The sequence below is a fragment of the Globicephala melas genome, chromosome 1 (genome assembly GCF_963455315.2).
Source record: "Globicephala melas chromosome 1, mGloMel1.2, whole genome shotgun sequence".
Taxonomy (NCBI): Eukaryota; Metazoa; Chordata; class Mammalia; order Artiodactyla; family Delphinidae; genus Globicephala; species Globicephala melas.
Window position 1 is genome coordinate 111,970,852 of NC_083314.1, and position 16,632 is coordinate 111,987,483.

General features: G+C 31.8%; 1 protein-coding gene across 3 annotated transcripts in view; it reads right to left on the reverse strand.

Moving 5' to 3' along the window:
- Positions 1 to 16,632, reverse strand: part of SH3GLB1 (SH3 domain containing GRB2 like, endophilin B1) — a 38,847-nt gene that overhangs the window by 14,060 nt on the left and 8,155 nt on the right. Inside the window, exons 2-7 of one of the 3 annotated variants that reach the window (XM_060303258.2) lie at positions 15,166 to 15,307; positions 12,357 to 12,485; positions 10,067 to 10,200; positions 8,524 to 8,616; positions 4,962 to 5,048; positions 3,283 to 3,306 (exon numbers count right to left, since the gene is read on the reverse strand). In XM_060303258.2, the coding sequence (XP_060159241.1) occupies positions 3,283 to 3,306; positions 4,962 to 5,048; positions 8,524 to 8,616; positions 10,067 to 10,200; positions 12,357 to 12,485; positions 15,166 to 15,307 (609 nt within the window). The remainder of the gene's footprint in view (positions 1 to 3,282; positions 3,307 to 4,961; positions 5,049 to 8,523; positions 8,617 to 10,066; positions 10,201 to 12,356; positions 12,486 to 15,165; positions 15,308 to 16,632) is intronic. The other 2 variants (XM_060303268.2, XM_030866126.3) reach the window with 2 other exon arrangements.

A 16,632-nucleotide genomic window follows, 5' to 3' on the forward strand; every position in this document is an offset into this window, starting at 1 on the left:
TAGAGAAAGCCCGTGCGCAGCAACAAAGACACAACACAGCCCAAAATAAAAAATAAATAAATAAATAAATAAATTTGCTTCCATGTCCTTGCTATTGTAAATAGAGCTGCAATGAACACTGTGGTACATGACTTTGAATCATCAAAAAATCTACAAACAATAAATGCTGGAGAGGGTGTGGAGAAAAGGGAACCCTCCCCTCTTGCACTGTTGGTGGGAATCTAAATTGATACAGCCACTATGGAGAACACTATGGAGGTTCCTTAAAAAACTAAAAATAGAACTACCATGTGACCCAGCATGGGCATATACCCATAATTCAAAAAGGGACATGTACTACAATGTTCACTGCAGCACTATTTACAATATCCAGGACATGGAATCAACCTAAATGTCCATCAACAGATGAATGGATAAAGATGTGGCACATATATACAATGGAATATTACTCAGCCATAAAAAGAAACGAAATTGAGTTATTTGTAGTGAGGTGGATGGACCTAGAGACTGTCCTACAGAGTGAAGTAAGTCAGAAAGAGAAAAATACTGTATGCTAACACATATATATGGAATCTAAAAAAAAAAAAAAAAAGAAGGTTCTGAAGAAGCTAGGGTCAGGACGGGAATAAAGATGCAGACGTAGAGAATGGACTTGAGGATACAGGGATGGGGAAGGGTAAGCTGGGACAAAGTGACAGAGTGGCATGGATATATATACACTACCAAATGTAAAATAGATAGCTAGTGGGAAGCAGCTGCATAGCACAGGGAAATCAGCTTGGGGCTTTGTGACCACCTAGAGGGGTGGGATAGGGAGGGTAGGAGGGAGATGCAAGATGGAGGAGATATGGTGATATATGTATATGTACAGTTGATTCACTTTGTTATAAAGCAGAAACTAACATACCATTGTAAAGCAATTATACTCCAATAAAGATGTTAAAAAATAAATTTATAAAAAAAATAAAAACACTGAATAAAAATATAAAATGATCTCATTAAGGACAAAGGATCAGTCTTCTATGTTTGAGCAAAATTTAATTATTTAACTGTGAAGAAAGCACCATAATACAAAGCCTAGGAAGTCATTCTTTTGTACAATCTAGACTTTATATTTAGAAAAGGTAAATAACAGGAAGGAAACAAATCTTGTTTCTTGAACAAGTTTCTGTGTATGTTTGGGATGGCCACAAACAGTCTAATGTCCCAAACCACCTCTACTTCTGACACTTTTAACTGATCATAATAATTAACCTGAGAGGCTGAGGTAACTGAAATTAGGTTCAGCATAATTAATTTGCTTAGGAAGAAAATAATCCATTTTAGAAAGACAAAAAGGGTTTAAAGAAAGACAATGAATTTAAAGAGTTTTTATTCTGTCCTCCAGAAGATCTCATTCCCCAACTTAATTTTACAATTAAGACAGAGTTCTAGGCAAAAGATCTTCTACTGCTTAGAACTACTGTTACTGGGCTAACTGATCTAGAACATAGCTTGGGTTAGAGAAGCAAGAAGAGTTCTTTTAGGATGTAAGCTGGAAAAAGGGCAAGAATGTGTTGGTTTGTTTTATCAGGACTGGGCAACTTATTTTAAGCCAGAAATTTTGGCCAAGCTTCTGAGGCATTTGCTATGACAATCTTGGTCAGTGTTACCTACTTTTTCTAGGGGCTTAAATCTTAAAATATTCCAGGAATATGCAGTTTTTATTTATTTTTATTATTTATTTATTTATTTTTTTGTGGTACGCGGGCCTCTCACTGTTGTGCCCTCTCCTGTTGCAGAGCACAGGCTCCGGACGCACAGGCTCAGCGGCCATGGCTCACAGGCCTAGCCGCTCTGCGGCATGTGGGATCTTCCCGGACCAGGGCACGAACCCGTGTCCCCTGCATCGGCAGGCGGACTCTCAACCACTGCACCACCAGGGAAGCCCTGCAGTTTTTAAATTATACATTTTTAAATTATAAAAATGACAGAAGTGAGAATACAGGAAAAATATATCCAGAAATCCATTTTGATATATTTTAAGCTTTTTTCACATATACAAACATAATGTTTCATGAGTTTCTTGCCATTACATCAACTATTTCCAAAATTTGTAGAAACTGAAGAATCAAATCAGAAATTTTTTGGTGTACCTGTATGCTAACCAAAGTGGAAGAGACCCTGGCTTTCTTGATCAACCTATTTTCTCTTCTACGTTACTCTGCCCCCTTTTCACGCTAGACATTCAGGAAGAAATCAGAGGCCAGGGTGTAACCATAACTAAGTTGATGAATGGATTCCACAAAGAGGGGTGAGAGCATAAGTCAAGAATTTCACATTGGATTTCCAAGTTATGCTCCACAACCTATTCATGAAACAAGACTGTATAGTTAGCAATCCTACAAAGTCAGAAAATAAGAAGTTGAAGTTTGTAAAACTACTTAATATTCAGGGGCCCAATTAATACCTGCCCTCAATCCCCAGCACTGTCCTCAACTCACGGTCAGATTCTGAACATGAGAAGTAAATTAAAAATGCTTCTGAAGACCTCAAATAGCACTTGAAACAAATCTGCACTAAAGTCATAATTTTATTCCTTATTCCTTGCTTTAGGTATTCTCCCAGCCAAGAACAGATTAGAAATGGTAGCACAGGCAGAGAGACTGGCAGTAGCAGTAATATGGACAGCTTCTCAAAGTGACAGTCTGACACTGAGGGAGGAGACAACATACTTCAAAAACAAAGGATCCAATGGTTGCACAGTACAATAACGGATATTCATAATAATGACTAACTGTAATGAAGTTAAATATATGCTATCCGGTATTTAATTTTTTACAAATATTTTCAACTAAAATGACAGAAATATTAGCTTTAGTGCTGTAGAGAACAAGCTTCAGTTACCTTGAAAATTCATTTGTGTGACATGATATATATTCACTTCTCTGAAGATATAGGACATTGTGTTAACTATATTTTATATAATTATCATATGAATAAACCAAGTATTATTTAAAAACTGTCTTCTGACAAGGCGTTGTAAGGATTACCACTTAGTATAACAGCTATCTAGTATTTATTAGAGTGTGTGCAAACCACATCTCTGCAGCATTGTTCTATTACTCTGTGGAACTACTACTAGCCAAACAGATCTGAGCTTTCCATAATAATTTTCAGATTTTATAAGATACAGTAACAAAGACTGTGATTGGCCCCATAGTTGTTGTCCAATAAAGATTTACTGAATAAATGACAATTAAATTCTTGTTTCATAATTCTGTAGTTTAATGATTTACTTACTTTTGTCACTTCCTCTGCCCAAATCTAGCCAGCATTAAAAATTAGAGAAAAATATAGAGCATGAAAGTTGGAATTTAACATTTTCTACAACTTACTATAGAAAAATGTAAATATTTTAATTTACATGGCATACTCTCTTTTTCCAGAATCACATTAACAGATTAAACACCGTAATAATTAAATCAGTAGAGCTTAATATACTGTGAAAGTATGCCTTCATATGTATCAATACTATTGATTTTTGAATCTTATACTAATTCTATAACTTAATAACAGTTTTCCAAAACTAGGAATATTTAATGCCTCAGTTCTAGTATTCTCATCAGTAAAATGAGAGGTTTAGAGTATATGATTTCTAATTTCTCATTTAGGTCCAAAATTCTGCAATTTTAGTAAGTTATAATAAAGCAAGGATAAATGGACACTAAATGTTGATTTAGCCATGGTGGGGGGCACAATGAACTTGAGATATAATGAACTTAAAATTACCAGAGTTAAATACATCGTACTATAAGTAGATGACCTAACTAGTAAAATAAATGCCTAATAAATGAAACAAAGTCTTGCTAACTGTTTAGGGTATTTTTACCTAAGATTAAAAAAAATATATGATTTATATGCTAAATTACCAATGACTGAAACAGTTTCACAGTTCTCATTTACCTACATACAGATAGGACAATGGAAATAAATGAATGCATTCTCTTGCTATCTAAGGAAAGCTCTAATTTAGCCAGGGCTTCAATAATTATAGTAGTTTAAAAAAACAAATGCATTTTACATATTCTGTACAATAATCTTTTCTATTACATGTTTTTTCCCCTCCTTTTAGTTCAGTGCTAATGAAATAAAAGTAGTCAATTGATTTAACAAATAAAAACTGTCAATTATTTATTACTTATACGGCAGAGTCTATGCTACTTCTATGGCAGTAATACACCCAGGAGTATTATACCAAACACTGTATCTATAAATCTTTATTGGCTAACATTTATGAATTTTGGGACTATGTTCAGATTTCTATCTTGTTAAAAAATTAAAAACACTTAACATCTCAAAAATTTCCTCAAATCAAGCTCAATAATATACAAAGGATATTACAGAATAATTCTCATTCCCAATTCAAAGCTATCACTATTCTGCAACTCTCCTAAGTGAATTAACACTGGACAGGCTTCCACACTGCAGAAATACCTAAACTACTGGGGTTTGTCTTGGCCTGGAATTGCAGAAGAAATTAATTCTATGCTGAATTTGGGTGAAAATTAAGGTAAACACTGAAGGTACTGTGAAGCAAAGTAAATCTGTACATCTTATACATTTCTTTAAGTTAAGTAAACTTTGTTAATTTTTTTTGCCAACAGTGAAAATATGAAGTGCCAGCTAAATTAACATCTTTTATTATGTATAAAAGGCACTATATATTTATGTGTAGTATAAATACATGTAAATATTTATGTATTTGTGTATATATTCAGACTCTAATTTGGCACAGCTGAATTTGGCAATTAGAACACAATTTCTTTTCTTCAAGTTCCAGTATTTCTTCAGCTAGTATTCTCTGTATTTTTTGTTAGACTAATGAATGCATGGCTTCAACTACTTTAAACTTTATATGTAGATAATAGCAAGAGAAGGCACTTTATTCAAGATGTAGAAAACACGGTAGGCCAACAAACCTTCAGCCATTTTACATGCAGGAAGTTGAGCATGTAAGAGAAATTTACCATAATGTTATCTCCTTCAAGGCGTGCTGAGTTTAGTTGCTTAAGTGCATAGGTAAGAGACAAAGAACACATTATACCAATGAACACAGTAAAACAAGTTACTTCTGCACACTAAAGAACACACAAACAAGTATTAAGAACCGATAAAATGGTCTTCTACTTAAAAAAAAAATCCAGCTACGGAATTTCATATAATGGTACCTGTTCAATTTTTTCAAAAGACTGAATTTTCAAAGATAAAAAACATGGTTGATGCTTGATTTTAAATTAGAATTACTTAGGGAAAATGCATCACTTTAAAAACTGCCACAATTTCCTAAATTTTTACCTATGAAAGCCATTCTGCCTACCCACAATTTCCCTATTCAAAGATCATTTCTATTTTATTAATGTATGATGCCTTCAACCATGTTCTCTTTCAATCAGTCTCACAGGTCTTAGCATACCCTGAAGAAATATATGAAAGGCATGTCAATCCTTGTATTTTTAATAAACTTTAAATTCTAATATATGTACATTTAAGTTAAGGTTATATGATGGTGCTATAAATTCACTCAGTTTGCAGATTAAAGACATAGACTGCTGTGGAAATGCTTAAGTGGGCAGAGGGACATACTTGTTATGTTACTTGAAAATGTATTTTCCATCATGTTTGGATACCCAAAAGTAACAGACGTCTAAACCTCTCAATATCAGAGAGCTTTGAAACCAGATGATTTTTTTCTTCCCATTAGCAACACTCTAAAATGATTTTTTAAAAAGTTTATATAGACTAAGTTAGGTTAAAAATGTCAGTGCCTTATAACTTAAATGCATAAGTTATATTTGTTTTTGCTTCTCTGATATAAGTTTTATACTATTTTCAAAGCTGTACTTTATTCATTGTAAAATATTCAGGGAGGTTTTCTCTTTTCTGCTCAATTGGTATATTTTTGAGAAATGTCTTTGATGCTGCTTTACCATTCTTCAACACATTAACTAATAAAACAGATTAGTAAAGTAGCAATATTGAATACAGGCAGAAATATTTTACTGGTATGGCAAAATCACCAAAAAATTCAATCTACTTTAGCAGATTGTAAACTGAGGGCAGCAGAGATTTTGCACTATTTATATATGAACTCCTTCTCAGCAAAGCACCTTGTACAAAATTAGCATTCAGTAAATCTAGAATTTAAAAACAGGTCACAAGAAACTAGTAAACAAATTTTTAAAAAAGTGCTGACATGCACAGGTCCCAAATCTTTCTTACAGAGGAACAACTAGTCACAAAACAATCCGAGGAAATTTACAAAGAAGTAAAATCAAAGAAAGTCTGAGGTTAGAGTAACCTCCTCAGCCACCAACTAGGAGCAGGAAATGTGTCAAAGAAGAAAAAAAAAGGAAAAACAAACTCCTAGTGGTTTCAATTTTTCTGTATTCTTCAAGTAAACGGAAGAGAAATACAGAGAAAAAAAATCACAAAATATAGGCATGCCTCAAGGCTTTATGTGATAACAAACTAAGAGGGCTTTTCCTTTCCAAAGTATTTCAGACTTACTGCTATAAAGTTTGAAGAAAAACAAGTTGTTATCTAGAGGGAAAGAACACAACTAAAATCAGGAAATGTGAATTTTTGTCTAGACTAATATTTTTAATATTTGGCTACAGTTAAATTTTGTTTAATGCAATATATAAATTCTAGAAAAGCTGTGTACAAACGTAATTGTTGAAAAATTCATTTGTACAAACTTTTATTTTTAAATGTAAATTCTCATGGAAAAAATTTTGTCCTCAATAATACACAGCACAGAAAATCTGTCAACATCTTTTCTGGATATATCAAAAGGAATTATCTCTCAAAATTTGTCTACTATTATATTTGGTTCCTACACATTTTAATAGCAGTGGTAAAATAATTTAGAATACATAGGACCTGGTATACTGTTAAATTTATGAACTCTCTGGCACTTTTCCAAGTAAAATGTAGACTATCATTATTCTGTAATAGTGTTTGTTAAAGAAAGTTTTGTATTCTTATTCCATAATCACTGGGCACATATAGACATTTCAAATAAAGATATTCTGTTCTAACATTTATTTCCAAATGGTCCTTATTTAACATTTTTTCTGATTATGAAATTTGTATCTTAAAAACCAATTCATATTTTGCTATGTAAGTTTATTGTTAGCAACTTAGAAATTAATATCCTAATTTAGAGTCTCTTGCCATCTATGGTATTCATCTGTAAAGTTCTAATTCTGCAAAAAGCTTGTTTAGGGAAGTTAAGCCGTTCCTTATGATGATGTCATCATAAATTCTGAGGTGAACTAGCCAGTGATTTTGAAATTAATGTCTTGTCAAAGATAGCTCTTCTACAGCAGTTGCTAATACAGAATCTCCAAAAGGAGAACTGTCTAGAAGAAAATAATTTATTCTGCTCATATAAGGTGTTGGGTAATCTCATAAGACAACACTGTCCAACACCAAGTTACCAGTTTTAAATTTCACTCTAAACCAAGTCTCAACCTTTTCTTTCCCAAAACAAGAGAGCCACAATAGACTTCTACGAGCACCATGGTAATATGCTCCTAAGGCAATGATTCTTGACGATAGTAGTGGTAGTGAGTTGGGAACAGAAGGCAGTGGGAATGTCACGTCTCTTAACAACACATATCCCTTAGCTCAAGAATGAACTTGTTAGCTTCATCTAATAAATTCATACTTGTTTATATTGTACTATCTTAAAGGTGCTCCAATTCAAGCTGATTAATCTCTTCAAACTTTGGAAAAGAGATATAAACTATATAAATATTAGATTAAATCAGAAGCTTATAAATAAAATCTTTAAAGTTATTAAAGTTATATATATATCCTCACATATACATATATATAAAATCATTGAACTACTATATTTAATATATACCCACTTAGTCTTAAAAGACTACTCTGAGATTGATTTTTATAAAAAATATACCAGAACTAATTTATCCAAACAGGTTTCCTCCCCCTTCAAAATAGCCACCTGGGACTCCATGTTGCTGCTATCTGAATAGTTTTGGAACTATTCTTGGTGACAACTCCTTCGGTCAGTTTGAGTCCCATGTGGAAAGGGAGTCACATCTAATTTTTAAGCTACACATAAGCATTCTCAAACTTGATTCATTCTTACCTTAATTACTATCTGTTTTTCTATTTCAAATATAATAAATCTATTTCCAGAAGACTTATTTTCCATCACCACTGAGGTTATTCAAAAAATATGACACAGCTTTAGGAGCTCTTATAATTTTTGTTTTTTAGCAACAAGTATATCACTAAAATAAGAATATTGCCTCCTGATATGACTACTTTTCACTGATTTGAATGCATTAAGTTCTGAAAAGTTTGTTTAAAAACACAAAAACAATACTCTAAAGTCATATTCTAGTCTTAATGATAGATTACAGCTTGCATGTTATATGAGTGAAACCTTTTACAAGTCTTAAAGTTATTAACCTCAACTACTCTTCTATTAAAAAAAACACTACTTACTGATGCTCTAGTTTCTGCAGCTTTTGCCTTTTTTAGTCTGGTTTTTGCAGCATCCAAATCCAGTCTCTTATTTTGTAATAGTTTCCTTTCTTTCTATAAATATAGGAAAGAAAAAAAAAAGCCTAATGATGCTAAAAATCCAGTAAGAGCATACACATTTAAGGTATTATTTTCCATTAAATATATGAATCATCTGATAAAGATCTATGATTACAAAATTGGCTATAAAGTGACGATTCAGGTATCTGACTCCATTTTCTCACTATTTCCAATTTTAAAATGATAGAGACATTCTAGATATCTGGGAAAGATGGCAGGTGATGGCAGAAACAGAAGAATATTAGTTTTAATATTCTGTGATTTTGCCCTTCCAGGGAACATTTGGCAATATCTTCTTTGTTGTCACAATTGGGGTAGGGATGTTACTAGCATCTACTGGGTAGAAGCCAGGGACGCTGCTACACATCTTATAATGCAGTATAGCTCCCACAACAAAGAATTATTCAACAGATAATCTAGGAAGCGCCTATGGTGAAGAAGGTAGAGGGCCCAGGGCAAAGCTCCTTGAAACTCTGTGCCACAGCAACAAAAGCAACTCTATTACTACGAAAACAGAATTTCAAATTTATAGAATGAATAATGAACAAACATTAGTATGATATCTTAGAATTAGTACGATATCTTAGAATTCCTCACGGGAACATCAAGCTTCTTTATAACAGGTAAGTTTATAAGAATTCACTGTTTGCTTTATTAGTTCTTAGAATTCATATATTAAATATCATCCTATTGACAATCTAATATCTTTTCAATTGTATTTCAGCTTTGTGGTTTTTCCTTTGTCTCAGGCCAAGCACTTTTTATTCACAAATTCATTGTAAACATATTGAGTTTCAATAATATTTTGTAATAAGAAATCTTCAAATTAAGTTTGAAGTAGTATTTACAATAAAGAGCAGTCTTGCAAGAATCTTAGGAAAAAGATATTCACCTAGAACTCCACTCTCCATCACTTAAAAAACAAATTAAACCAAAAAAATAACAGATTAACAGATTAGGTTTGGGAAAGTGAAATTTTTTTCTTTATTTCAGCAATAAAACACAGCTGTGTGAAAAGAAGATAATAGACTTCTAGGGATACAAAAAGACAGAAAGGCTAATAGCCAGGAATATAGCTTCCAGTAATTGGGATTCTGGCTCCCAGTTTAAATGAACAGCTATATGGCTATACTGTGGTGATAAATTGTGCCGTATTTTAATAATCATTCCAGGAACTTCTCTATAGATTTTAGTGCTGGTAACGAACAAGAATGGATGTAAAGACACCTCAATAACACTACAGGGACACAAAAGTGGAGTCCGTATCATTAATAGTCCTTTATTTTGGTTAGTTTTGTGTTCTGATGGAATATGCATCTAACTAGATTATTTAATTTTTCTAATCTGCTACATCTACAAAGTCATTAAGAGGGCAAATTATTCATTAAAAACTAAGTATATACCTAAATTATTTTACTAAAAAAATGAACATTTTCCAACTCACAGCAATTGTTTTGTAATCTCCTTCTATAAAGTTTCTTAAAGGAGTGAGAAAATTTAAGGCTGATGTTTGAATCAGCTCTCTGTCTGCTGTTCCAATTCGTTTTTGTGTTTCTCCACATTTAATAAGGGCATTACCTGCAAAGGAAAAAAGTTTGGTTTTTTTTTTTTTTTTTTTTACCATTGTCTGGTAATGTCAGAAAATCATGTTAAGATAAATCAGCATTTGATCTGCCTTAAAGTCAGTTGTTACTTGTTTACTTAAGTAAAAATCAAATAAAATTAACTGTAGTTAAGGTAGTTTTATTTTGAAAGTAAATTTAAGATTATAAATATCAAAATGAAAATGACAAAGGTGAACTCCTTATCATAGCATAGTTTATTGTACCAACTCTACCAATGGGACAAAAGAGGACAGATACACTAAGAAATACTTATGGTCACAGCTCAAATATTGTAGATATATTTATAAAAGTATAATTCTTAAAATATTTTAATAAGTAGATAAAGTCAAAATTCTTTTGTTTCTGTATTTATTCACTTACCTCGTGTCTATAAATAAGAGTATATATTTGTATCTTAAGTTAAAAAAAAAAAAAAACCTATGTTTTGCAGCACATATACCCTAATATTTAAATAGGACAAATTCAGTAGAAAATAGAGAAAAAGAAAGAGAACCACAAGATTGGTTCTACTTCCAGTTCTACCTCTAATAAGCTTTAGTTCTGTGGATCTTAATTCCTTCATTCTCAGATAAAATTAGATCTGATTGATAAGGAAGGTAATAATATAATGTAGTTAAGAGCTCAATTTCTGGATACAGATCTACATTTGAATTACTAGCTGTGGATGAACTATGTAACCTCTCTAAGACTCAGTTTCCCTGTCTTTACACAGAGATAATAGAATTTACAAGTAGGATATAAGTGAGGATTTACCAATACATATATTGTACAGTGTTTAGCCCAATTCCTGAAATATTCAATTACTAATACTAATTTATTACTAATACTAATCATCTATTACTAATACTATTATCAATTATTAATAAATAGATTCACAAAGCCCAATTCAAATAATCAGGGTACATTCAATGGAATTATTAGAAGTGCAAACAGATTAAGCAGGTTAAAAAGGAAAAAATTTAGAAGCTTTCTGAATGTTCATGCTCCACTAGGTCTTCAGCTTGGTGAAGGAAAGGGCTGGGTTTTCACGTACCTTTATGACCCCAGCATCTAACTGAGTCTGGCACAAGAAGGCAATAACAAATCTGATCGATATATAAAGTTTTTGTAAAATTTACAGTTAAAATTTAGAAGTCAAAGTATAGAAATTTTAAGCATTTTCAGACTTCTGAAAGAATTATATTTTGAAGAACACAATGTAATAGTTTCAAAGTTGTACAGCTATAAGCCAGTTAATGGATTAATAGCATTCGTTACACAGTACTTAGGTTATTTCCATCTGACATAAATACTACTAAAACTAAGTTAATTTAGTCCCAGAATTTATGTGCTATTTCATAAATCAGAACTATATACGTAGAAAATCACTTAATTTACCTATCATTTCATATCTAAATAAGGACAAATTTCTTGCAGAAGTCTTAATAAAAAGAATTATTAGCCATGAAAAACAGGAAAAAAGCTATAGAAATCTGAAATGGTCTTATGTTCTGAGAAAATTAGATTTGAGGGGTAATCATATATAACTGAGCTTCAGAGTTATACATTAAAAAAGTCACTACAGCAACTAAAAAAAGCTGGCATAACTGTGAAACGTAATAGAAAATTTAAAGTATATGAGGAAAATAGAAATAAAATGTCATCCAAACATCGAGAGATAACCATTGTTAACATTTTTGTGGTACTGACATTACTTGGGTAATAAAAGCACTAGTTCAAATACTTAGTATGTGCCAGGTACTTTATTATAGAAATAAATCCTCAAGAAAGCTTACAAAAGAAAAATCAACTAGAAGAGACATATATAAACAGAGACTGCAATATATCACAAAAAGTACAACAGAGGTGCTGCAAGATTCAATGGGAATACCTATTTAGACATAAAAAGATGTGAATTCTCAGAATATATGCTTAAATATATTAAATACTAAGTTACACTGTATATATTTAGTGGTCACCTACATTTGTCACTGCATCCAAAATTTTAAGACAAAAAAATTGAATTTAAAATTGATTCTACTAATATTAGGTAAATGTTAATGATGTCTCTAAGTAGTAAAAATCTAAGAGTAAAGATATCTCTTAGCAGACCTTTTGCCTTTCACTTACCATAAGCTGTTCCAGGGCCAAACTCAGTCCCTGCATCAATCATATATTGTCCCAAAAGTTCTGGGTTGTTTATACGACTTGGAGCTTTTCTATCCAGTTTCTCATAAACAAATTCTTCTATCCTGGCATCTAGGAAAAAGGTTTAAAATTACCAATGATTTCAAAAAGCTAAGCTATTTGAAAGATTGTTTTGTTCCCCTACTAGACATTTATTACCTTGTAAAATAAACATGAAATTAGTATGCTTTCAAGTATATATCTTAATATATAATTTTTCATTTGCATGTTAAGAGTATCACATAACTCTAAGAAACTTATATTTTAAAAATCTGATAAAATATTTTGGCACAAAAATATTTAAAATAAAGTAAAACTATTATGAGTATTTTATAGGATTTTAAGTTCCAGAAAGGGTTGGTATTCCTTTAATATCTAGTGAAGTTGTCTTTGCCCCATTCATATACTGTCTAATTTTTAACTTTGAATATATGTACACAATTTTAAAATCAGGGATTTCCAGCTATAAAAATACGGATATAAGGTACCTAAGAAAAATCAAAGAGTCACATACTTCTGCCACTATTATTTTGATTTAGTTTGCTCATATGCTCAATCTCCCTCTTAGAGGCTAAATACTGGGAGTTTAAGGAATGGAACAATAGGATTTGGAATAGTCTACAGAGATCAGCAATATGATTCCTTGGCTTAATTTTATTTAATTATGTTTAAAGTATATAAATATCTGAGCACTCAAAAGATTTCATCATTAAAAATAAGTTTAAAATACAAAAGGTTAAAAGCAATAATAGGAATTAGCATAAATGAAAAGGAAAAAACATCTGTAAGATCTGAATAAACACTTGGTTATCATAATATTTAAGAAATTCACATTTACACTGCTGCCCAACAGTGAGATATTTCAGAGACAAATAAGAAAAAAGTCAAAGTTCCAGACTTTTCAGAAACAATGATTAAACATAAAATTACAATCCAAAAAGAATCTCAGTTAAATAGGGTTCCTTCTAAGCACCTCACATAACTCCTCCACAAGTGAAAGTGTCACACAGTACACTGAAAATTTCAAAAATAAGCTGAACCAGTAATAGAAACACTTCAGGAGTTGGCAAAAGTGCTAATTTTCATACATAAAACAGGCTGTTGGAACAATACTCGCTTTTGTGGTAGACTCTGGTGCAGCATCAGAAGAGTTTTTAAGCAGGAATTTAAAAACCTTTCAATTAGTTAAAATCAAAATGAGTCAGTTCAAAACATAGCCACTGAGAAGATATTAACTAAATTGCAGAACTTCATTTTCTGACCGTGAGAGTGATTCTTATCTTTGCCATCTATCTATTTGGTCAAAAATTTAAAGTTGAATCCCATGTTGATTTCATTCAGTTAAAAAAAATTGGTATATTTTAAATAAATGTTTCATTTCAATAGGGCATTAAAAGGTCATCATAAAATCTTAACAAAAAATGCAGGCAATTCTTCTATAATACAATGTATATTTCTGAAAAATCCTAGGATCTGAAAAATCATGCACTAAAAGTAACAGGGCTTACAGGAAAAAGAAGGTTAGGTCTGACTACTCAAAATCTGTGTAACTTTATAATGAGAGCATAAATAAAACACACAAAAAATTCTGTTACTACTTTAGACTTAAAACACTAATGTAAAACTGTATTATATGAGCCATTGTAACTCCCTTCTACCGACATCATTCCCGTTTACCAGTTGAGTGTGAGCTTATTTGCCAATCACAAAAACATGTTGTAGAACAGACTATATTATTTAAGGAACTATGGATAGAGCAAGAAACAAGAGGAAAAATGTCTACTACTTTCTTTTCTCTTTCTTTCTTTTTTTTTAAGATACCATGGTATATTATTTAAGTAGCCTTAAATGAATAAGAAATAACACATAGTGTCCAAAAACAACAGGCCTCACTCAAAGTGTAAAAGGACTATTTTAAAAAGTCACCACAATTTAACTAAAATAGCACGGTATTACTAATATTTTGTACAGTGCTTGAGGTTTACGTAATAGCAACAAAGTTTAAAGCTTGGAACTTTAAATTAGTAACAAAGTAAGTTTATGGCATTTCACAACATGGTCACAATAACACTGGGGAAAAGGGGAAGGAAAGCAGGCATTGTTATTGTTGTTTTTGTCCTTCAGTTTTGATCTGTAAAACTCAGGGTGTCAACACACCTGGTTCTAGTTCAAGTTCCACTTCTAATTAGCTATGCTACACTGAACAAAATGCTAACTTGTGAGTTTCAATTAAAACAATTATTATGCACCTTATTTGCCACCTTATTGACTTAGGTGATCTGAAAAGCTTTATGATGCTGTCTGAAAATCAAACGGAATAATTTATGTAAAAATGTAAAACTTAACATAAACATAAATAGTTGGTAACTACTTAAGTTTCTATATAATTTTTCCTTAATTACTAGGGACAATTCTTCCCTGGATGAGAAAGGAAGATTAATTTATCTACACAGGCTTTCATAACTCTTAAAATTCAAACTCACTGCCTGAAATTGAGTTTTCAAGAGGATTCTACAGAGGCCTGAAAAATGTTACTTGTCAGTTTGTTAGAGGGTATACAATGACGTGTTTATCACCCTCTTCTTCACCAAAAGTACACACACAAAATAATTATAGACCCCAAAGCCATAACCAAAAAATGTTTTCCAAGAGCCATTAAAACTTTTTTTAAAAAACATTAAAAAAAACCTATTAACAGTACTTTTTAATAAAATTAGTCAATAATGGAGACAAAAGGTAAAAAATTTCTTACTTGGATTTGGCTGCAATAACACTTCAGTTTGTTTCATTATTTTTTCTGTCCATATTTTGGTACATTCAGCTTTGCTAAGGAGGTTCTCTAAGTGAGCATCCAATTCTGTCTTCTCTGCCTGGCCAAGCTTTTCTTCTGTGAACTGTTATTGATTATACAGTTAAAAAAAAAAAGTTAAATATACCCCCAACACATTTTAGGAATCTGTATTAAAAAGAAAACTCAAATCCAAACAATCCCGGGCATACAAATAATTGTCTGTAAACTGTTGTATATGAATGCTCCTTTTTGCCCCTCTGGTAATTTATCCATACCTCTTTTGTGGCACTTAGGATAATCCTATTCCATAGTTAACACATATCCTTAGTTCTGCTGAAATGTATGGTGTGAATGCTATAGAAAATCTAGCATACTGTCCTGTATATAAAGTATATAAATATTTCTTACATTATAAAGGTAGGATAACATAGTGGTAAGGAGTAAAATTTTGAGCCAGCTGGATCTGAATTCAAATCCTGACTGCACTGCTAACTGTGTGACCTGAGCAAGCTTTTGAATATTTTTTCCTTAGGTATCTTCCATCGCAAAAGAGAGACAATATATATATTACGGTGTTTTAAGAATTAAGTAAGGGTATGTATGTAAATCGCTTTGTTCAGTGCCTGATAATTATTATTTTGAATTTAAAAAGGGCTATTTATGTTTAATGTGGCTTTGTATCATTGGCACTTTAATCACACCTAGTGAGATAAGCTTTTATGGGATTTCTGGGAAACTATCATTTAAGTTGTTTCTTCAAAATATGTTCCAGCAATTGATTTATGGACTAACTTTTGGAACATATCCTATTCATACTACTGAGGCATCTTTTAAAGATCATAAATGTAGTTAAATATACTCACAACGTATCAGTTTTTATTATCCTTAGTGGTTTTTGAGGAAAGGCAGCATTGCCCATACAATAACAAAGAGGTAAAAGTATTTCTGTGTAGATTTTATAGAGACTTCTGGACACTTTTAATTAAATACTAGAAGCAATGACTCAGGCTGTTTATCATGCATAATTTTCCTCTAGAATATGTGGTTTCCCATCATAACACAGGTATATCACTAGCACTAATTCTATACTCATTAGTCATGACTTATTTCTGGATACAAAATAGAATGTTCACCTTTAAAATATCTTCTGCAGCTCCATTTTTCTGAACTTTATTATCTGTTTCTTTCAGCATCCTTCTTGGTCTAATACTTTCAATTGATTATCAGTTAGCACTTATAGCTTTTAGAATGTTTTTCTTAGACTTCTGGTACACCCCCACTAAAGGTTTTATTCAAGGCCTAGAAATAGCTTCAATAGCTTTTGTAAAGCTTTAGGTCTTTTAAAGACTGGCCTGTAGCCAAACCCTGACCCAATGGGTGGAACTGAGAATAGTAGTTCCAAAGCTATTGCCTAAGCCTGTAAACTTG